At 44.4% G+C, this 24,218-nt stretch overlaps 1 protein-coding gene and 1 pseudogene across 1 annotated transcript in view; one reads left to right on the top strand and one right to left on the bottom strand.

The window, feature by feature from the left end:
* The window catches only part of Krba1 (KRAB-A domain containing 1), a 21,010-nt gene extending 12,532 nt beyond the window's left edge, over positions 1–8,478 (bottom strand). The window contains exons 1-4 of the mRNA XM_051202767.1: positions 8,332–8,478; positions 1,680–1,806; positions 1,172–1,291; positions 517–666 (exon numbers count right to left, since the gene is read on the bottom strand). Coding sequence (XP_051058724.1) covers positions 517–666; positions 1,172–1,291; positions 1,680–1,806; positions 8,332–8,343 — 409 coding nt within the window. The 5' untranslated portion in view covers positions 8,344–8,478. The remainder of the gene's footprint in view (positions 1–516; positions 667–1,171; positions 1,292–1,679; positions 1,807–8,331) is intronic.
* On the top strand, positions 8,342–17,001 carry LOC127235631 (transcriptional adapter 3-like; annotated as a pseudogene).
* The last annotated feature ends 7,217 nt before the right edge of the window (positions 17,002–24,218 follow it).

Raw genomic sequence — 24,218 nt, forward strand, 5'->3', positions numbered from 1 at the left:
CTGATAAAGCACAGAGCACTAAGTGTAAAGCCCCTTCCCACCCAGTTGGTGCCACTTTATATATACCTCTGCTCCCTTCCTATGTCACTCAACATTAACTCAAGAGGGCTGCAGCAGGTAGGGAGACATGTTCTAGGGTGAGGTGGGTCTTGGGTTGACCAAGTGAAGAGGGAAAAGAACACACAGTTTGTGAAGCAGGAAGAGAAAGTCTGGCAATAGGATCTAAGCCCCACTGGCTATCTGGATAAAGCTCAGGTTCTTTCCTGTTCTGCATCTGCTTAACAGGGACAAACATGCTGCTAACCACCATGCAAAGTGTAAGGCAACAGGAAGGGATCCCTGGGTGGCTGGACATAGAAACACTGAGAGAAGGCATGAGCTGTTCCCACACCCACTAGGTCCCAAAAAACTCAGAGGATGAGCACACAGAGAGGAGGTCAAGGGTTGAGCTGGAAGCCACCTATGCACAGCACCGTGGACTGTAGTGAAGGCACTCCTGCAGCTTGTGTGACTTACCCTCAGGGCTCGCTTGCTCCCCATCCAGACTGGTGCTCCCACTCTCGGAGTAGTCCTCGGTGCCCTTCACTTCTCCAAACAAGAACTCTGGAATCTCCTTTACCAGCTGCACTAAGGCGGTGAGGTGTAGGCTCTGCTGGGGCTGCCCTCCTGTGGAGAGGAGTGTGGGCCCTGTGCTCAGTCACCTAGTTTCATAGGAACCTTCTCAATCACAGACAGAGCAGCCAAAGAGAGCAAATGGCTCAGAATGGAGGGCTGAGCTCAGGAGGGTTCTGTGCTGTTACTCAGCAGTACCTCTTATCTACTTTCATCAAGAGCAATATTGAAGGGTCCTGTGGCTCCATCTGGCCTTCTATCTTTCTTCACTCTGGGCCCCATGTGCCACCTCTACTGTCTAAGTTGCGGGCTAGCTCTGGGTAGTGGTGAGCGGGGCCCAATGCAGTTCTCTCCAACATGACCTCAGGTTTTAGTCTGAGTACTTCTCCATGGACTAGACTACATGCAATGAGTCTCCAACCCAAAGGAAGAAGGGGCAAGACTCAAGGAGGCCTGGACTGGATTCGCTGAAGTCAAAGTATCACTTAAGGGGCAGAATCTAGGGGCTGAAAACCATAACTAGAAGGAAGTGTGCTCAAAGTCTATTGGGAGGACCTACCTTGGGAGCCATGCTCCAATGGGGGTTCTTGTCCCTTATCATGGTGGCTCTCTCCAGCTGTGGTTCCTCCAGGCTCTGTGGGTGACAGGAAAGCAGAGAGAGGAAGCAGCTCAGAGGTCCCTGGGGAAAGAAGGAGCAGTTACTCTGGGAACTGAGTAGCTTTTACCCTCCCAGTCATGTGATGGCCCAAATGACTGCTTATCTATGTATAGCTTTCCATACATGTTTGTGTGGTCAGCAAATTCAAAAGACCGTATACCCTTAAAACTTTGTGCCCAGACCCCCCTTTGGCTCACAGAAACAAAGGAACAAAGGAAAGTGAGGCCTTGGGCAGCCTCAAGCTCTGAATACTCCCCTGAACCTACTCAATCCACAGATGAGACGGCCAAGGCCTGGATGAGCCTAGGGTCTCACAGAGACTCAAGACCCCTGGGCATGGACCCTGGCCTCCTTCACTGCTACCCTCTTCTGTCCCTGCAACCCACACTCTGGAGGCCTCGGCCCTCACCCACAGACACCAACGTCTCGTAGTTTTCCCGCATCACGTCTCTGTAGAATTCCCGCTGCCCCTCCTGCAGGAGCCGCCACTCCTCTTCAGAGAACCGCACGGCCAAGTCCTTGAAGCTGATGGGCACCTGTGGGCACAGTCTCCAGGGGGGTTGGCTGCATCCATGCCAACAAGACCCACCCAAACTGTCCCTTAGCTCAGTGAGCCACATGGGTCTCCTGGTAGACACTGGGAGCAAGTGCAGATATGGGTGGGACCTGGCCTTGGACACTGCTACGGTTAGCTGGGCACCTGGAGATGTGCCACCAGCAACATTTTAGAAACAAGGTCACCACAGGTGTAACCAGGAAATATGAAACTACATTCCTTAGTGCTCAGCCAGCTCTATTTGCTGTGATGTCCGAGGACCTGGAACTCTATGGCACTGAGAGGAAGACATCAAGTTACTGATAAAACCAGCTCATTACCAAGGTCTAGTATTCTTTATCCCAAATCCTTGGGGTCAGATGTGTTTTGAGTATTTGATTTTTAATGTTCTCCTGTACATAATGAATGATTTTAGAGATGGCACTCCAGACTAAACAAGAAATTCATTTATATTTTGTTCTTTATACACTTAGCCAAGGGTAACTTTTACAATGTTTTTAGTACGCCTGCATTTTGACTGCAAGCGATCACAGGAGCTCAGATGTGGATTGCTGTACACAGGGCATCACAGTACTCAACAGTTTTGCCTTTTGGAACATTCCATCCCAGATTTCTAGACTAGGGTTAATGAACCTGCATAGCAAAGAAAAATCCCATTTTCTGCTCTTCAGCAGGGATCACAAGATTTATCAGAATTAAACACCCCCCAAACAGTAGGGGTAGGGTCAGCAAAACAAAATAAAAACAAACAAACAAAAACCTCATGAAGCCCTGAAGGTCAAAAATCAGACTGACCCTTTTCACCTGCCTGTCATGCAGCACGTGAGCCAGGTACTTCTTTCTAGTCCTGATCTATACCTAGGACCCCTGATCTCCAGATTCCAATCTGGTCCTGGTTCCTAGTTGATGGGCAGAGCCAACTCACCTTTACTTTTCCAGTCCCTTCACTTTTCCACCTGCCCTGCAAGGGTTCAACTCTCCACAAATCCTAGCCCAGCTGTGGTGAGTTCCATCATGCAAAGCTGTGACGCCAGATGCACACAGTGGGAGGTGAGGATCACAGAGCCCATCTAGAGGCCCCATCTCACCATGGCCCCTAACTCCACCCCTCCTGTAGTATAGTCCTTAGGAACTCAGAAGAAACCCAGAAACCCAGGAGTTCAGGAAATAGTTCTTTACACCCACACTCCACACCTTAATCTGCTATGCTCACCTCCTGGACCTGTGGCTTTGTAAGATGAAAGCAACATTTAATTTTAATTTCTTTAAAAGCCATGAAAACTCAATGATCAACATCTGATAGGCATGAACTTAAATTATGACAGAAATTAACCATGCAAGTGACACAAATAGAATATAAATTATGGAAAGAATCCATCTAGGTTACAAACAAGTGTGAGCTGCAAGAAGGGATTGTAAAAAAAAATGGGGACACTTGTAAAAAGCAGAGGAGAGTGGACTCCTATTTCATGCATTTAAGTTGGTGACTTTAAAAACTGTCTCTGCTACTAACTAAAAGCTTTGCCACCCACTCCCTGACATCTCTCTGCCTGACATTCCTGACAGCTGACAACTGTCACTTATATACACCAGGCTCATAAATCTAGAGCCCTGACAGTTTGAAGTAGTTAGGTTCCAGCAACACATCCGGCTAGGGACCGCATCTCCAGAAGGGATCAGAGGCAGTGTTCTTTGCCACTTAGCTCACTGTGCATTCCCAACCATCTCCATGGCCTGCTGAGCAACTCAGCAGCCTCTTTCCTTAGGCTTAACTTGTGGCTTTGGCCCACTATGGCCAGTATCCCTCGGGAACACCTCAGATACTCTACAAACCTCTAGCAGGAAGCCACTTTGCATTTCATATTGACCTCCTAGCACATAAAATTGGACAATCATATGTTCTATACTGAAGAGCCAACAGGGCAGGCCTGCCACTGCTGCTCTTCAAAATGCCTAGCATTAGGTAGACTCAGGCAGGTACCTGGGAATGTGCATCTCGAAAGAGTTTCTACCTAGCTGATTAGAGGTTAACTAGTTAACACATTGGCTAATCTGTGAGAAACAGCTCGTGCTGAACACATCCTTTTGTCTGCAATTGGGGCAGGTACCAGCAGAAGGTGCCTGAGTGACCTGTTCTCATAAATAATCCTGGGTGTAGAGTTTCTGGCAGGATTCCCCCAGTGGGCATTCCACACAGATCACTTGCCATTATGCTGGGGGAGTGACGTGCATCTTGGCAACTGAACTGGAGGCCTCAGGGAAGCTGCCCTCAAATTTCCTCTAACCTTGTCCCATGCACCTCTGCTATCTGCTGAATTTGTCAGATGTTTTCCCACACATGGCCATGAGTCTAACTACCTGCTGGGCCTGAATCCTCATGGGCATTTCTAAGTCTCAAATGCCCTTGGTGACGCCACCACAGGACCCCATTACATTTGGCCACCTTGCAACCTCTCACCCCCTGCCCATGCAGTCAACCCACCACTTTCTAGTCTCTCCTTTGGCATCTCTGCTACAGCTCTATGCTCCGTTCTCTTGTCCTTTCTGGTACTGCCCTCTTCCACCTCTCCCTTTTGGTATCCTAACACCCAGTGTCTGGGAACCATGGATGCTAGCTGGTAGAATGGGAAAAAGCTGTTGAGTCCTCATGTGTGAGCTACACACCCCCATGTCTGTGACAATAGGCTCAGGGTTCAAATGTGCATACACATGCCTCCTACAGACCAAATATGCATGTTTTCCTTAAACACTTTAGTTACTGTTTAAACATGTTCAGATGCTACTATGATGAACAAGCATACCCTCTAAAAGTCATACAAATTATGACATATGAACATGTACCGCCTAGTTGCATTAAGTACACAGCTATGAGGGATCAGGAGATCAGGGAAGTTTCACATCAAGAAGGGGTCACAGAGCAAAAGAACAGAAGCCCCTGTTTATAATCCAACCTTCTTACCGTGATAGCTAGGGGAACAAGAATTTCAGTCATCCGAAAGAGTGACCAAGTCATGGCAATGGAGAAACATGATCCGATGGGGCCTGCAACTTGAAGAACTGGAACCTGGCCAACTGTTCCAGACCCTGATAGAAGGAAGGGTGCTCCCATAGAATAGCATACATTTGCAGACTGAGTCCAGCAAGAGGGGAGGACTGGCTGTGGGTCCCTGGCCTTAGCCATAGACCGGTGTACTCTGGCCTACATTGTAGAACTCTTCCTAAATAGTAGTGTGGCCCAGGCTACCAGAGCTCCATGCTGCCAGCTGCCAAGCTTGTCCAGCACCTCTATGCTTCTTTAGCACTTGCCCCCCCCCCCCAGGGTCCACTCTAGGCACAGGGCTGATTAGGTCATGCAAAGATTAAGGCCATCATCTGGGGGAGTCACTTTCTAATGAAAAGATGGGTTCAGCCCTCCTCTTTTTCTGTTTACTTATGCTCTTCTGCCCCTCTGCCTTCCACTGGGGGATGGCAGTGCCACTGGCTGAATGGGAAACTCCCCACCCCCGCCCACACAAGCTCATGTTTTAAGAGTGTTCCCTGTGCCTACTGAACTATTTTAGAAGTGATAGAAACTTTGGGAAGCAGTCCTGCTATGTTACTGGAGGTGGGTCCTTTGGGGGGTAGTACCCCTGGTCCCTTCCTGTCACACTCCTGATCCCAATCATCAAGACTTTGAGGACACACACTTTGCTGCCACGATACTCTACCCAACTACAGCGGTCAAATAACTATAACTGAATCCCCTGAAAGCATGAGCCAAAATAAACCTAGCCTCTCTTCTGTGTTCCTGCTGGGTGCTTGGTCTGATAAACCAGCAAAGTAGCCAACCTATGCATCAATACAATCTTTGCCAGACATTGGTCCCTTGATTTTGGATTTCTCATCAGCCAGAACCATGAAAGGGGGGGGGGGGGAATCTGTTTTGTAGTTGCCTGCTTTCTAAGAGAGGATCTCACTATTGAAGCTCTGGCTGTCCTAAAACTTATTATGTAGGCCAGGCTGGCTTAAACTTAGAGATTCAGCTGCCTCTGCCTTGAAAGTGCTAGGATTAAAGCTGAGCTCTACCACATGCAGTCAAAATCTCTATTCTTTATAAGTGGCCCGTGTTAGGTATTTTAATATAGAAATATAAACGAGGCTGGTAGCCAGATATTGTACAGCTGTATCTTCATGTGTTTCCAGTTTGTCAGCTCCATTTTTCACTGGTTTCCTCTCTGTATGTGCCCGCTCCTACTACTGTAACAGAATACCCGAGAAGGGGCTTGTTTTAAGAAAATAAGATGCTGGCAAGTCCAAGGTGAAGGGGCCATGCTGGTTGAGGGCTGTCTATAGTATAGACAGTTTTGGGGGACATCACATGGTGAAGCCAGAAAGGCCTTTTAAACAAGACTACTCCCTCAATAACCCACAAAGCATGAACATGACACCGGGGAGTAAGTTTCTAACAGGCAAAATTGGAGAATATTGTCAAGCCCCCACATTCTTATCTTTTTTTTATTTATTTTTTTTTTTTTTATTGTGGGTCTGCTTAGTGTTAAGTTGGCACTCTGGAGAACCATAACCTAGGGTGAATTGAATAACACCATATTAGTTATGAGACTTCAGCCAAATGGCTGAGCCAGCTGAGCCTTAGGAAACTCATCTGTAATAGTGGATCATGTCCTAGTTCATAGGGGTATTGTACAGATAAAATGTCTAAAATAAATGCTGGGGCACATAAAGTGCTGTGACTCATGTTACTGCAGTCAAGTCTGTCTGCTTAATTCCCATCTACAGACATGGCTTGCCACCTCAGGCTCTTCTATACACTATTCCTGACTTGGGGTAGGGGGTGGGAGTGAGGGGTGGGGTGTGTGTGTGTGAAGCTCTTTATCTCAAGGCTAAATATATCTGGCTCCTTTAGGCCTCTCTCCATCCTAACCTCAAAAGGAAATCTTCACTGACAATTTTGTTTGTTTGTTTTTTGTGTTTTAATAGAATGTGAATGAGAACTTGATGTGATTGGGGAGATGCTCCCTTCAGAGGTTTCCCAAAAGGAAGAAGTGTTTGCATGTCCTGGGATGTTCCCCAGTGCCCCACAAGTCAGATATGGTCCCATATGCCTATAATTCCAAGCAGCTGTAGAAGGATCAGAAGTTCAAGGTCATCTTCAGCCACAGGAGACCCTGTCTTCAAACTGAGTAAACAAATAATACAATGTGAAGAGTGAACAGTGTGTGTGAGGGAGAGGAGTGGTAATCGGAGGTGAGGAGACCAACTTCAGGGAGACAGCTACCACCGGCTTGCCATCTGGGCTCCCGCCTCCAACCATCAGAAGAAAAGCTTCTGGAGCAAAGTAGGACCAATGTAGATGGTCAACCTCTCTTGCTCACAGCTGCCATCATGGGCCTCCTAAAAAAAAATCTGCTTTTACTGTGCCAGTCTCTGTAAGAAACTGCAGTTTCAGCACTCACAAGATTGGTCTGTGTATCTCACAGTCTTTGTCTAGCCCCATTGCCCCAGCAAGCCTCAGGCTTCCAGATCAGGCCTTGTACCAATGCTGCCGTTCACTGTGCCCACAGCTCTGTGATTTTTGTAGTCATACTGAACACAAAGATTGCAGGCCTTCTCTATCCCTTTCCATCAGACTGTGACCTTCTTGTATTCCCAGAGACCATGCCCAACCATCTTCATGCAGCTACACAGTATGAGGATATATCCTTCCTCTCAAGTCTGAGAGATCTGTGGCCCAACTCCCTCCGGATACTGAATGGAAACCCAAATAGCCAGTCTTTTGGATAGGGCAAGAGTGCCCTTGGGTTGCCTGTCAGCTTAAGCTACAAAGGATATTCCCGGACCAGACAACAATCCCATTTACCTTACTGTTTCTCCCAAGATACCTGTGTGATGTCTAGCCACACACTGTTCTAGCCACGACCCCAACACAGCTGCCTAAGTCTGGCCAAAGCTCATGGGCAACAAAATTGCACATCTGACTCTGGGTGTCTACCCATTAGGCAGTGCAGCAACTGCTCTGGCATTTTCACAGCCTACGACCCTGCCAAAACTGTGCCTAAGCCACAACAGCAGATATGTTCATCTTCCAGCTCTGGGATTGACACATTTTACCGCATAACATGGATTTGCTTTCTTTCCCCCTACTTTCTTGGCCCCACTCCCCACTTTTGTTAAGATGGATTCCACACCTTAACAAAAGTACATGTCGGATTTAGTTATCCCCTCAAATCCTGTTGAGGCCTTGATCATGCACACCTTCTCATGATTTTGAAAAGCCGAAGGAATGAGTTCCTCAGACAGGAAAAAAGGCTTCAGGTCCGTGTGTGCTGGAGAAAGGGAGAGCACTAGACTTTGGGTCAGGGAATCCTGGGCATCTGGCCGGCCTGGCTGGGTTCACCGAAGCTCAAAGTCGGCGGTGGCGGCTCCCTTTCAGGCCCATCGACCCGGGGCCGCGCTAAACCGAGAAAAGCAGCCGAAGCGTCCACCGGTTCGCAAAGGCTGGCCTTACCTGGAGCGCCATGGCGGAACTCAGCTTCGCGACTCCCTGGCCCACCCAGTTTCCGGCGCGGCTCAGGCAGGAGGCTGCACAGAGACCCTCGAGACCCTCGAGGACAGCGGCCCAGTTCTTCACGACAGGAGGCGGGGCTGGGGACCGGGTCGCGCGCGGAGCCGGGGTGCTGGCTCACTTGGGTCAGCCCCGCAGCTCGCATCCCGGGAGGGGGTGGTCCCGCTTCCGCCCGCAGCCCCCGGCCTCACAGTGATAACAACGCAGGCGCAGACTACACTTCCCAGAAGGCTTCGTGGCCGGGACGTGGCTACTGGGAGTGTGGCGGGGGCCCTCTTTACTGCTCCGCCCCTCGCACCTCCAGCTCTTCAGGTTCAGTGACCCGGCTTGTAGACCGCTACGTCCTGTCAGGCTTGCGGCTGCGCATGCTCAGGTGTAACAACAGTTCACCCATACAGCCTTCCACCCACTCTTGCGTTCCTTCTAGCATCCGTCGCTTTCTGAACGCGTCCTGTGCAGGTGCCAGGTGGGGATGCATGGATAAGAAGGGACCGGTTTCTCCCATAAGCCGCACTCGCGCAGACCCGACTCTGAGTGGCTGAGGGGCCAGGGCATAGTGGCTCATAGCCACACTGACCTGCATCATCATATGTTGTGTGACTCTGCTGGTATTGCCTGCTGATGGTGTTAGCCCCAGTAGTTCCTGACAAAAAGTAGGCTTAAATCTATATGTGATGTGTGGACTAAGTGTGGGACCCACCACCCCTGGATTCCTTTGTGCTACTGTCTATGAGGTGCAAGCACACACCTTAGCACCTTGAGGCTCATTTTCCTTCCTGGAGGAGCTCCCACACAATATTTGGGGTAAACTCAAAGAGGAGAAGGTTGTGGAGCTATAACTACTCTTTGAAACAGGCACTTGGAGTCGAATTCAGAAGCAGAGGCCACCGTGCCCAGGACTTGTGTCCCCCTGCCCTCTGCTCCCCCAAATGCCTGCAGCAGAGACCCTTCATCTGTGATATTATGAGGAAAGCAGATTTCAGTGTGGCTCTTCTTTACCACTCTGGCCTACATACTCCACTGGCTTTGTATTCCAATTCAGGATGTGGCCTTGGAGGGAACAAGTGAGCAGAGACCACTAACCATTACTACTTAGCACAGCTAAGTGAATTTCCTCCTTCATACTCCAAGGACAGGACCAGAACCCGGAAAAGGCAAATCGGAAGTTCATTCTCATCCTCAGTGGCATCTCAGGGTAAGTCCTAGGCTGAAACCTGAGACCTGTGATCCCTAAGCTTTAAAATGCTCTCAAATTAAAACCTTAAAAAAAATAAAAAGGGAAAGAAAGGAAGGAAGGAAGGGAGGGAGGAAGGAAGGAAGGAAGGAAGGAAGAAAAAGAAAGACAATTTCTAGCATGTAAAGACCTCCTCCTGTCTGGGCTTGGTGCAGCATTTGTAGATTTTTGGGCCATCTGTCACTAAGAACAGCTTAGCAACATCATACTCACTAAATGATTAGTTGTTAAAGTTGTGAAAAACACAAAACAAAACCTGTTGCCTACCCATTACGCCTTTGACTGTTTTTGCCCTTACTCCAGCCTTATATCTCCATGTTAAACATTTTATTCCAGATGACAGGGGTTGTAGTCTGGGGTATGCTACCATGACAAACCATGATTACATTCAGGGAGGCAAGAGAAGGCATTCCCCCCCCCCCCCACAAAGCTAAAAATGACCAAGGTTGCAGAGTTGTTTTGACAAGCTAGTCTTTAGCTATAATGTTCAATAAGGTATTGTTACTTCATCCCTGCACAGGCACTTGCTGAGTGGGCATCCTTTGCAGAAGTACTTTTTTCCTACAAGGTTGCTATAGCCTTTGAGTAAGGTTGTGGTCTTAGCAGTCTTCTGTGGCCATTGTTGTTACCAGCAAATATGTGTGATCTCCTTTTGTTGTTTTATTGCTTTAGCTAGAACTTCAAGTACAATATTGAAGAGATATGGAGAGAGTAGACAGCCTTGTCTTGTTCCTGAGTTTAGAGAAATCACCTTAAGCTCCTCTCTATTCAGTTTGATGTTGGCTGTTGGTTTCTGTATATTGCTTTTTATTATGTTTGAGTATGTTATCCCTGATCTCTCCAAGACCTTTATCATGAAAGGGTATTGGATTTTGTCAAAGGCTTTTTCAGCATCTATTGAGATGATCATGTGGTTTTTGTTTTTCAGTTTGTTTATATGGTGGATCACATTGATAGATATTTGTATGTTGAACCATCCCTGCATCCCTGGAATGAAGCCTACTTGATCATGGTGGAAGATTTCTCTGATGTTTTCTTGGACTCAATTTGCCAGTATTTTATTGAGTATTTTTTCATCAATGTTCATCAGGGATTGTAGTTTTCTTTCTTAGTTGTGTCTTTCTGAGGCTTGGGTACCAAGGTAATTGTAGCCTCATAAAAAGAGTTTGGTATTGAACCTCTTGTTTCTATTGTGTGGAACAATTTCAGGAGTAGTGGTATTAGCTCTTCTTTGAATTTCTGGTAGAATTCTGCACTGAAGCCATCTGGCCCCGGGCTTTTTTTTGGATGGGAGGCTTTTGATGACTGCTTCTATTTCATTAGGGGTTATAGGTCTATTTAAGTTGTTTATCTGCTCTTGATTTAATTTTGGTAAGTGAGAACTATCCAGAAATTTGTTCATTTCCTTTGAATTTTCAAATTTTGTGGAGTACAGGTTTTCAAAGTATGACCTGAAAATTCTCTGGATTTCCTCAGTGTCTGTTGTTATGTCCCCCTTTTCATTTCTGATTTTGTTGATTTGCATGTTTTCAATATTCTAATCCCAGTGTATTAAACACACACTAATTGGCACTTTTAATTCTTGGCAAGACTCTAGTAAGTCATTGCTACTTCTGCATGTCTGAGGAGGCCTTGAGTGTGCATTGTATCTTGAATCTCTGTATATCCACCTATTCCTGGTGATTGTGATTTAGTTATAATTAGGTTCACTCAGTCATTATCAAGTTCATTCATGTTGGGATAGAATGACTAATCCAATATGGCTGGTGTGAGGAAAGGAGAGGAGAGACACATGCAGGAAGGATGGTTGTGGGGAAAGAGACAGTGATGGGAGTGGTGTGTTTACAGGATGAGGTGAACCAAAGACTGCCGGTGACTATGAGGAGATGGAAGGTCCTATAGATTAATGGCTTGATTCCAAACTGTTAGCTTTCAGAGCTATGGAATAATAAAGTCATTTTTACTCACCCAATTGGTGGTAACCTCTGACCACAGCTCTAAGAAGCTGATTTACTTTCCAGTTAGGTGGCATGGCCTCTGGTCCTGTTAGACTTCCCCAGTCTGGTCCTCATTTCTCCAGGCTTCAGTAAAGCCCCAGCAGAGAGAGTGCTTACCTCCTTAGTCAGTGGAGATTCCAACAATCAACTAGTTATCTTGTCTTGCTAAAACATGGTGCATCTAACCCAGAGCCACACTGCTCTTTACTCCTCAGCTTGGACCTAGGGTCCACATTCCAGACTCTTTACATTTTTAATTTTGTTTGTGTTTTAAGGGAAAGAGAATACAAGATGTCATTTCCAGGAACTGGAGGTGGAATTGACCTTTAAGAAAATAAAATAATCCCCACACAGCTAGGAGAAAGTACTTGGGAAGACAGGAAGTTGTGGGGTGGTGGAGTTCCTGGTTTTGTGGTGGGTCACAGTGAGGGAGTGTGGTATAAAGTAAGATGCAGATTTGGGATCATAGCTGAGGGAGCTATTACAGACAACAGGTTATGTCACTGGACTGGCACTTTTGAACCTCATTTTTATTTTTTATTTTCTAATAAGCCTGATTTACTGGGCTATGCTGGGAATGATGTGGGATTTTATAGTTGAAGGGGCTAGCACATAGTATTGTTACACAGTATATTGCCTTATGGGAGCTTCTTCCCACTCATTTCCATGTTCCTATGGAAAGTGAAAGCCCCCCCCCACAGTTTCCTCCACTCTCCTCCCTCCCCTTTCACTTCTCACTCTTACCTTCCAGGGAAGCAGGACCTGACCTTGTCTTGTACTTTAGAGAAACAGAGGGATGAGGAATTTGCCTTTATTTGTTTCCCTACCATCTAAGCTTCTACTGTGCACCAGTCAGCTAAGTACTGGGACTGCTGAGGACTTCATGTTTCTATCCCACACATATGTTAGCCTAGGAAGTCTAGGTTATTATCAGGACTATACCAGGTTTGCAGTTTCATTGTGTAAACTCTACTTCTAGCGTCTCTTACCACACAGCAACCAACCAGGTGTGCAGTGTGTCAAGGGAGTGAATTTAAAGAGATCCTTAGACATCATGGGTTTAAATAAAAATAGACTTACCTATTTAAATTTATGTGTTCAAATGTTTTGCCTGCTTGCGTGTATGTATGTGCATAATGTGCATTGGTCTAAAGAAGGTGTTGGATCCCCATGAACTATCATGTGGGTGCTGAGAACTGAACCCCAGTCCTCCATAATAGTTTCAAGTGCTCTTAATCCCTGAGCCATCACTGCAGACCCAACCTGGGAGTTTTTACTTGCTCTATTTCAGGATGTAGATGTTAGTTCAAAACTCTAAGATTTCTTCTTATAGTCTCTAAAACAAACAAAACAATAAAGAAACAAAAATAAGGACAAAGAAGATAAATTTAGCCAAATTTTACAATGTTAAAATTGAGTGTAATATATGAAATGCCAAGTTCAAAGACAAACTGCTGGATTAAAATAAAGTTTAGCCCAGTGGTGGTGTTACACACCTTTAATCCTAGTACTCAGGAGGCAGAGGCAGGTGGATCTTTTTTAATTCAAGTCTAGCCTGGTCTACAGAGCTAGCTCCAGGACAACCAGGGCTACATAGAGAAGCCTTGTCTCAAATAAATAAATAAATAAATAAATAAATAAATAAATAAATAAAGTTCAGTCAACTAAATATCAAATCTAAAACATAATAAGTCAAAAAATGCTAAGAAATAAAAGGACAGGAGGAAAAATCCCTCTAACAGAAGCACAGATTAAAGCAATTTATGGCCAGTAAACCTCTACTGTGGAAGAACTTTGCACAGAAGTGGTGAGGAAGAAATTCAGTTGCAAATATTAAAGCTCAGTAGAGAAATTTTCTGAGAAGAATGACTGGAAACAAGAATTAGGAAGGCATCAAACATATAATACTCAGTAAACCAGGAAACTCCTATACTAAATAAACAAACAAATCAACAGTGCTTGTATCAACCAGGAAAAAAAAATGCCAACAAAATTTCAGCACTCATAATGTTCAGTGGCAATCCTAAATGTAAATGATCTTGACTCTCCAGTTTAAAAAAAAATGCAGACTAGCTAACTGGATTGAAAAAACCAGAGCCTACTGGTTTTTGTCTGCAGGTAACACACCTCACTGGCAAAGACCGACACAGATTGAAAACAAAAGGATAGAAAGTAGTATACCAAGCAAGTGGAAGCCAACAGCACTTAGAATACATACATTTTAGCCGAAATAGTTGAAAGAGACAAAGATGCACCGAATATTAAGAAAATAAACAATCCACCACATAGATATAATGATATGAATATATACACCAGATGCTGATGCACCTGATTTCATAAAACTAACAGTACTCATGCAGAGAGTTGGATCGGTTGAGACACAGCAATGGTGAGTGCCTCCAGCACACCATTATCTTTGAAAGATAGAGCACACAGACCAGAAGAATGGAGAGAGACTCCAATGACACATGCGTCAAGTGCCATGCACATAGGGTTGCAGCACTTGTCATGTCAAAAATTTCAGAAAGAAATGATGTCTTACATTTTTGGAGAATAATGCTATCTTTAAAATGCTACCCTTTCAGCCACTCCAGAAAGGTGGTACCTGTATTTATCTCACAAACTGAAACAGTCTTTTTCTGAAAAAAACCCAAACTAGGACAGCAGATTAAAGAAGAATCACATGCCATTAAAACAGGTGAAGAAGACCTTTGCAAAGACTGAATACATGCTCATGGTTTCAAGATGGTTTTGGTCGATTAGGATAAGCATTTTACCCTGTTAGTGTGCTTTGCAGAATCTCTCTAGAATAAAATAAATCCTATTAATGGTGGGATGTTGAAAGTTTTCCATAAAACTCAAAACAAGATAAAAAAAAAAATCCATTGTAACTACATCTGATCTTTGATAAATGGAGGTCTTACCCAGGGAAAAAGGAATTGACAAAAAATAAAAAAAATATATGGTTTTTAGGGGGAGAACACTGGTTTTTTGAAGATGAAGTTATTATAGTGTAGGTAAGAAAGTTGCAGAGCACCACACATATAAGGCCAAGTTAGAGTCCATCCTTTATTTGGCTAGCAATCAAGAGTGGGCCAGAGCCTCAGCCTCTTGTAGCCAAAGCTCAGGGGTGCAGCATTTTTAAAGTTAAAACCCACAATTATATTCATGTTAGTGTTGCAGTCAGAGTTACTGCAACATTTGATTCAGCAGAGCACAGCAGTTATTTCAGACACAACATGACAATTCATTTTGACATACGCTTTTCAGTTATTTTAGTTTATGTTTGGTTTTATAAACATTATTTTAGCTAATACATGTGGACAATGATCAGGATTTTAGAAATCTCAAATGTGTTGCTAAGGCAGACATGAAGGTTGAGAGTGTAGAGATCTGGAAGGTGTCTAAGCAGACACAAATGGAGTCAGGACGATAGTGTTACCTTAGCCATTTCAATATGATTGTATATGCAGAATTTAAAAAGATGTCAAAGACACACTCATTAGGGTTATTAGCTGTCTATCAATATATCTGGACTTAAAGTTGAAATTATTAGATCAATGATTATATTTCAATGTACCAGCAAGAAACTGGAAAAGGAGGAAAATTCCATTTAGAACAACATAAAATGTCAACCTTCTGTATTAGTTAATTTCCTTATTGTTCTGAAAAAATACCTGGTAAATACAACTCAAGTAAGGATGTATTTTGTCTCACAGTTTTAAAAGGGACACGGTCTTATCATGGTGAGGAAGGCTTGGTGGCAGAAGCATAAATGACTGGTCAAGTTGGAAAGTTAGGTCAAGTCAGGCAGCCAGGAAGCAGAGGAGACAGATGCTGGTTCTCAGGTCTCTTTCTCCTTTTCACTTAGATCTGGACTCCAGCCTGTGGGTTAGTGCACCCTGCCTTCTGGTTGGATCTCCCCTCTCTAGTTTATACCTTTTCAGAATCGCCTACATGAATACTCACAGGTCTGTTTCCATGGTGATTTTAAATCTAGTCAAATTTATAAGATTACCTGTCATGCATTCCAAGCAAAGATGAACAAAAATTACACAAAAATTTCTGCAACTGCACCCACTTTTGTGCCAGGCACTGAACTGGGCACTTGAAGAGCATCACCTCTTAATCCTCAGAACACTCCAGGGAATTTTACAGGATCCCATCTCCTCGGCCATGAGTGAGCTGCCCATTACAATTCCATGATTTCAAGTCTGTGGATCACCTGAAGGTCTGTCCCCAGTACACGGCAGTGCTGGCCCGCTCCTAGGACGATGGCATTGGTATTGAGGAGAGGGACACTCTGCAGCAGGATCTTGAGACCTTGCTGTCCTCTGCAAGCTGGCGGCTGCGTGTACTGGAAGCTGAAATCCCGATCCTTACTGACTGGCAGGATAAGAAAGGTGACCGACGATTCCTGAAGCTTGTTGCTCCCCCCAAATATGGGAAGCCCAAGAAACAGAAGCTGGAAGGGAAGGCAGGGCATGGGCCAGGCCCTGGCTCAGGACGACCCAAATCCAAAAACGTTCAGCCCAAGATCCAGGTATATGAATTCATAGATGTGCCTCAGATCCCCAAGAATGACGCTCCCAACAGGTTCAGGGCCTCAGTGAAACCTTACTATGCCAATATAACCAGTGAGGAGCTCCTGAAGCCACCTTAAGATGAAGCGGAACATTATAAGATCCCCCCCCACACACTGGGAAAATACTACCCCCAGTGCTGGGCCCAGGAGGATCAGCTAGAGGAGCAGAAGGATGGGGCTCGATCAGCAGCTGTGGCTGACAAGAAGAAAGGTGTCATGGGACCACTGACTGAACTGGACACAAAATATGTGGATGCCCTGCTGAAGAAGTCTGAGGCCCAGCACGAGCAGCCAGAAGATGGGTGTCCCTTTGGTGCCGATACAGTGCTTGCTGCAGACCACGGTGGAAGAGAATATTATTTCCCCTATGGAGGACTCTCCTATTCCTGACATGGGAAAGAATCAGGGGCTGATGGAGCAAGCACTTCTCCCTGAAATCAGAACAAGCCCTTCAGTGTGCCCCATACCAAGTCCCTGGAGAGCCACATCAAGGAGGAGCTGATTGCCCAGGGCCTCCTGGAGTCCGAGGATCGGCCTGCTGAGGACTCAGAGGATGAGGTCCTCGCTGAGCTGCGCAAACGGCAGGCTGAGCTGAAGGCACTCAGTGAATACAATGCACCAAGAAGCATGACCTGCTGAGGTTGGCAAAGGAGGAGGTGAGCCGGCAGGAGCTGAGGCAGTGGGTCCGCATGGCAGACAATGAGGTCATGGATGCCTTTCACAAGATCATGGCTGCCCGGCTGAAGAAGCGCATCCCTACAAAGAAGGAAAAGGACTAGGCCTGGAAGACCCTGAAAGAGCGGGGGAGCATCCTGAAACTCCTGGATGGGTAGCTTCACCTGCTGCTAGTCACCTCTCTGGCCTGTCAGAAGTCCACTTCCTTTGAAGCCTTGGCTGGGGGCTGCCTGTCAAATGACAACAATCTCAAGCCATCCAGATGAGCTTTGTGCAGCCAGCAGGCAAGGCCTTCCTGTGCTGACTGGACCTAGCATCTGCCTGGTGACCCAGATGAGCAGGTGTATTTCTGGCTGTCCCCTTTCCTTCCTACCATCTCCTTAACACCTTTCCCTCAAGGACTTCTCCCTTGTGGTTTTGTAAAGTACAAACTTAAGAATAAAGTAACTGCTGTGTTGCTGTGTGTGTGTGTGTGTGTGTGTGTGTGTTTGAAATTTCTGCAACTGCAAAAGTCTGAGAAGAAACTGATGGATTAAAATTCTAAGACTTGTGGGTTGGAAACATAGTTATCAGAATTATGTAGATTCTTCCTGCATTTATCTAAAACACCAATGCAAGTTAATAAAAAATACTGGAAGTGTGTGTTTGTGTGGGTTTAATTGTACAAATAGTTCCTAAAACATATAACTAAGGACAGTAGCCAAAACTAAGGATGGTCTTGGATAAAATATAGAATGATATGTTAAGCCATACCTCAAACAAAGCTCATTTAAGAGAAAGGAAGAGTGATGTTCTCACAAAGTTGGGCAGAAATTCTAAGGCTGAGACTAGACCAGGAAGAATCCTTTCTGAATGAATTAAATGTGAAATATCCCCAAGGGTAAATTAGTGTGTTACAGACTTGGTCTCTCCTACCCCCACCTCCCAGCTAGTGGGTCTATGTCGGAGGCAGTAGAAACTTTAAGATGTGGGGTTTAGCTGGAGGAAGTAGGTTACTGAGATGTTTTTAAAATGTATTTTTAATTTTCAACTATAATTCTATAATTTCTCTCCTTCCCTTTCCTTCTTTCAACCCCTTGCTCTCTCTCAAATTATGACCTGTTTTTCTTTAATTTGTTCACACACACACACACACACACACACACACACACACACACACACTTCTAAATATAACCTACTCATTCTATATGATATTACTTGTACATATATGATTTCAGAGCTGACCATTTGGTACTAGATAACCAATTAGTGTGTTCTTCTCTAAGGAAGACTATGTATCTTGCTCTAATCATTCCTTAGTTGCCTGTATTCTTTGTCTAGGGTTGAGACCTTGTAAGCTTTCTTCCTTCCATGTTATCATGCCTATTGGTATTATCCTTGTTTCGGTCTTGTGTAGGCAGCCATGGTGATGAGACTTCAATCTCACAGCCCCTTCTTTTGCAATGATCCCTAAACCTTAGGTGCAAGACTTGTGCTGTAGATTTGTCGGTTGTGACTGGTGCATAGTGACTGGGCACAGTCTCTTGTTCTCTGTATTTTTATTATTTGTGGTTTTCTGTAATGGTCTCTGTATGTTGCAAATAGAAGTTTTCTTGATGAGGGCTGAGAACTATACTTACTTGTATGTATAAGGATAAATATTTAGAGTAGAGTTAGGGATTATGGTAATTTAGTAAAGTGGCATTTATAGGTTCTCCTATGATATCTAGCCCCAGGTAGTTGACTAAATTTTCAGTTATTGGCATGGGTTCCCTTTTGTTGAGCTGGCCTTAAGTCCAATTAGAAAACTGTTGGTTATTGCCACTATTGTGTATTTAGAGTTATTGTGCAATGGTGGTCATTGTTGTGGTTCATAGATCTCATAGGCAGGTAGGACTATTGGTTGCTTACATCCCTTGGAAGCTTGCATGGTGCCTTCTGGTAAAAGTAAGCCTTTCATCTTTTCAGTGATTTCTCAGGTATTTGTTACAGGGACAAAAAAAAAAAAAAAAAAAAAAAAAAAAAAAAAACCACACACACAATTGGTTAATGGCAAAGGCGGTGAGCACTAAGGGAGCTGAGGGAGCTGAGGAAGATGGAGCTGCCAAACAAAGGGAGGTGGCAACTGGGACCATACAGAAAGAAAAGAAGCCTATGAATCCTGACTTCTGCCTTACACTACATACTAAAGACAGTTCTGAAACAAAGTTGCAGTCAACCCAACAAGGCTTAGGGGAGTAATACAGGAAATTATAACAGGAGATGCTTCAATTGAAGAAAGAGTACACATTACCATAAGGAAAAATGTCGCTTAAGGCACCTAACTTAAAATGATTTCACATCATGAGTAGACACCATTAGGAGAAAGTAGTTCTGGTGTTCTACTGCACATCTGGGTGACTGTAGATAAAAACCATCTTCAGGACTGGGACATGGCTGCTCTCCCAGAGGACCTAGGTTCAATTCCTAGCACTTACAGGGGAACTCATAATTGTCTATAACTAATTCCATGGTATCTGATGTCTTCTTCTGGCTTCTGTGGGTAACACACCACACACACACACACACACACACACACACACACACACACACACACGGTGCACAGATACATATACAGGCAAACATTCCTCTATGTAAGATAAAATTATATTAAAATTTTAAAACTTCTTTATTGAATATTTGGGGAATATTATAAATTAAAAACAATGATGGAAGAGGGATCAATATGTAAAATAAGAAAAAAAACTTAAAAAATGTTTCTTTTATTAAAAAAAAACAAAAAACAAACAAACAAAAAACCCTGTAGCATTGCACAGGCTCCAGCTTAAAAAATTGCAAATACAGGGCCTGAACACATCAGTCAGCTTTAGGTCCCAGAGTTGGTTTTCTTTCTTGAGTTCCCACTCATCCTTCCTTAAGATCTCAGATCTTCCTCTTTCCAGGTGTGACACAAGGCTGTCACTTTACTGGCTGCTCCCATCTGAACCCTAGGAAATGCTTCTGACAGTACTGGACCCTGAACCTTCTGCTTCTCAGCAGCCCTCAATCCTGGCCACAGACTGCAGCCTTCCTCTCCCTGCTGGTGCTTCCATGGCGTTCTTTGAATTCTCACTGCTTCAGAGATCCTCTCCACAGTGTGTGGAAGTGTATCCTGTTGCTGATTGGAGAGATCCAGATAATTTTAATAGCCCCATAGAATTTCATGCAGAAGACAGCAACCCTTCATCTCTCAGATGAGATGGCTTCTGGGCCACCGTACAAGAAGGTGGCTAGGACTCCAAGGGAGAGGCCGAAGAAGAAATTTCCTTAAGAGGAAAATATGGATAGGAGAGAGAGACTGACAGAATCATGTCTCTTGGTTAGCTGAGGAGGTAAAATGGCACTAAGGGAAGTATATTTTTTCCTAGATGGGGTAGGGCTTTATCCATTGGCTGCCAGATCTGAGTTAGATGGTATCCATCACTGGTAGCATTTCCTGGTCTTTCACATGCCAGAGATTCCAAATCTGCTTTTGTCTGTTTCTTTGAGGAGCTTATTGTCCATCATATTTATCTATTTTAAATGAAGAGGAAACTGGAGGGACCTTCATATGTCCTAGTCTATAGTTAAGTAGGAAGTTCCATGAACTTTGTATTGGCCCTGGTGGGTCAGGGTTGACTTTGTCATCAAGTGTAACAGGATAGACACATCAGTCCTATACAGTTTCTGTTTGTAGGTAGGTCTCCATCATAGTGGGCTTTGGCTTTGACTCTAAGGACCATTCTAGCTGTTTCACTAGCTGGCCCCAGGGGTTTCTGGAGAGGACACAGCTGTAAGATTTCCAGAGGAGTGACCCTGTCTTTTGGTACACAGCAGAAGCAGAAGATAGGTTTCTTTTGACTCGGGCTTGGAGTTCCTGAGATCTCCATCTTGTAATAGATTATAAAAGATATGAGTGTGGCTCTAGGAGTAAAAGGTGTTAATTAAAATCCATGTGGGTGAAAGGGGGTATAGCTCAGGGGTAGAACATTAGACTGCATATCCAGAGGTCCCTGGTTCAAATCCAGGTGCTCCTACTCTTACATTTGCTTTTTGTGTGTTGTGGATGGGCATCTACTTTGTTTTTTGAGACATGGTCTCCTATTGCACCTGGAGTTTACTGGCCAGCTATATTGACAACCCTCGTCCTCCTTCCTTGCACCTTCACTAGACTGATTGGCCAGCAAGCTGCCCCCTAATCTTCCCAGCTCCTTTGTCTTCATTTTTGTCCTCCTGTGCTTGTCTCCTAGTGCTGGGATAGCAGGCACACTATACCTCTCTGTTTTTTTTTTTTTTTTTTTTTGCACAGGAGATGGAGATGTGAGCTGAGTTGTTAGTGCTCACAGGGCAGGGCACCTTTCCCACTAAACTGTCTTCACAGCTCCACCACTAGTTCTAAGCACTAAAATAGAGGCTGGAATTTCAAGTTCTTCCTTAGTGGATACTATGATACATTTTCTTTTTCCAGACACAGTACATGGTGAAGCTTTATTGTGGTGGTTTTGAACCCCAAATATTTATTAGGAACAACTCAAGAAGAGTCTATAAAAGTTTCCTTTCCCAGGTTCCACCCAGACCAATTAAATCAAAATATCCTGGGTGGGGCCCATGCACCACAAAAGCTTCCTGCTGGATCACAGAAGTGAGAAACAGCACTTCAGAGCTTCCTGAGAGCCTCCTCAGTTAGTGCCACCCAGCACCAGTGTTCTTAGCCTTTGCTTAGCCTTTGCTTGGAATGCAGATAGCCAGACTTCAGCAGCGTCTCCCAGGGATGGCTGTGCCTTCAGCTCTCTTTGGTTTTCTTGAATCTTCTTGTCCCTCCACTAATTCTCCCTGGGAAGGGCTGGGATTGGTCTTCAGGTCTTCAATTCGGAGTGGCCTGGATTCTCTCTTCCTACCAGGAACTTTTAAAACACGAAAGGTCTTACTTCGTATTGTACCCTGTGTCTTTGTAAAGGGGAAATATTCCTATTCTTTAACATTTTTCTTGACTTTGGTACTTTTTTTTTAAGCAACTGTGTTAGTTATTCCCATTTGGAATACCCTGCAGCTGTGCATGTCAGAACTTGTGACTTGCCTTCTATTCCATTGCTAAGTAGATGGTGGGTAAGTGCATATCTGCATTGCTAAGTAGATGGTGGGTAAGTGCATATCTGCATTGCTAAGTAGATGGTGGGTAAGTGCATATCTGCATTGCACTTTTAGAAAACAATGCAGTACACTTCACCCATGGGCTTCCTCAGCAGTCAAATCAATAAATACATGTCCACTCATTTGCATATACCAGTTCCTTACAAAAAACAACACACTTGTATAGAGAAGCTACTTAATAACCAACTAAACTAAGAAACAAGATTTTAAAAATATTTATTTTGTTTTGTGAGAATTTTTTCTGCATGTATGTATGTGTGCCACATGTGTGCCTGGTTGCCAGGTTGGTCAGAAGAGGGTGTCAGATCCCCTAGAACTGGAGTTACAGACAACTGTGAGCTATTATTTGGGTATTGGGAACTCAATCTGGGTCCTCTGCAAGAGCAAGAAGTGCTTTTAACATCTGAGCCATCTCTTTAGAGCCAGCTATAAGTTTTTAAAAGTATGAACCTAGCCAGGCATGATGATGAATTCCTTAAATGCCAGTTCTTGGGAGGCAGAGGCAGGCAGATCTCTATGAGTTTGAGGCCAGCCTGATCTATGTAGTGAGTTATATAGGACAGGCAGAGATGTAAAGCTAGATCTTTAAAATTTTAAATAAATAAAAAAAAATAAATGTGGTCCTATGTTCTAGAACTAATCTAAAGCAGTGTGGACCAGTGTGCACAGCCATAATGGTGCTGGTCCTTTCTTAATCATAGCTTTCTTATAGCTCTCAGAGCTTCCAGCTCAGGAAATGTGCCCTTCAGTGGGCTGGACCCTCTGTCAATTAGCAATTAAAAAATGCCCCACAGATATTCCCAAAGGCCAATGTGATCGATGCATTCTCCCACTGGAGATTTGGGCTGTGCCGAGTTGAGTTCATAAAGACAGATCCATGTTTGTTTGGTCTGAATAGCTTGATGATAATTAATTCTCACTAAGAGTAATGCAGTTCATAGAAAATGTTGCCTTGTGTTTTTTAAACAGACATCATTTGGGGGAAATATATGGTGTGCTGCTTAGAGGTTAGGTGTCTAGATTTCAATATTTTACATGAGATATTTTTGTATGAGAAGGAACTACAGTACTATTTTGACTAGTCTGAATGTCTTCATTGAAATTAATTTTGACTGTGACAAAACAAAAACAAAATCAGGTGAGGTAGGTGATATTGAGCAAAGCTGGTGGTCAATGGAAGGACAAAGTCCATATGGAGGAAAAGGGCCCAAAGACACTATTTTCTGTGTGGCAACAATTTTTATAATATTAGAATTTTCTGAGAGTTAGAACAAATTTCAGTTCATGTGTGGTTTGTAATGTGACTCAAAATGTATTTATTAGGCTCTTCCAGAATGACAGGGGGCATAGCTCACAAGTAGAACTTTTGACTACATGACAAGAGGTCCTAATTTAAGTCCAGGTACCCTCTGGGAAAGGCTAGTTTTAGTGTCCTGCAGTAAATTCCCGGTGTGCCCTCAGCTTGACTCATTGTATCTCTGGGTTGAGAGGCACTTACAGACACTGGTAGGAGGGAAACATCATGAGAGTAGACAGGAAGAAGTCTACTTTATCTTCTTAACTGGGGCAATAGAATGTTCCAGAGCTAGAAATATGGTTTTAGAGCACGATCATGTTTTCATTGTTGTTTTGTTTTGTTTGTTTGTTTGTTTGAGACAGGGTCTCATTGTGTATCCCTGACTGTCCTGGAACTCACTCTGTAGACCAGGCTGATCTCACACTCATAGAGATCCACATTCTTCTGCCTCCTGAGTGCTGGGTTTAAAGGTGAGTGCCATTATAGCCAGCCAAGATCATATTCTAGGTGTAGTTTGTCCTAGCCTTTTCTTCAACATAGAAGTGTAGGCTAAAAATGAGTTGTCAATGTGTGTGAATTCCAGAATGGTCCTGGGGTCTGCCGATGTGTGCCTATTTCCTGATCCCATCTTCAAGCATTCTCATTTGTTAGGTCTGAGCTGGGGCCTGAAAGGTTGAACTTTGCAATGGTGCCCTTCTTTCTTCCTGTTCTCTCACATCAGTGAGTGAGGAGGGTTTAACTGAGGCAGGAAGACACATCCTGAATGTGGGTAGCACCAGGGTGAGCTGAGCACCAACCTCTCTCTCTCTCTCTCTCTCTCTCTCTCTCTCTCTCTCTCTCTCTCTCTCTCTCTGTGTGTGTGTGTGTGTGTGTGTGTGTGGGTGTACACATGGA

Source organism: Phodopus roborovskii, unplaced genomic scaffold (assembly GCF_943737965.1).
Source record: "Phodopus roborovskii unplaced genomic scaffold, PHOROB, whole genome shotgun sequence".
Classification (NCBI taxonomy): Eukaryota; Metazoa; Chordata; class Mammalia; order Rodentia; family Cricetidae; genus Phodopus; species Phodopus roborovskii.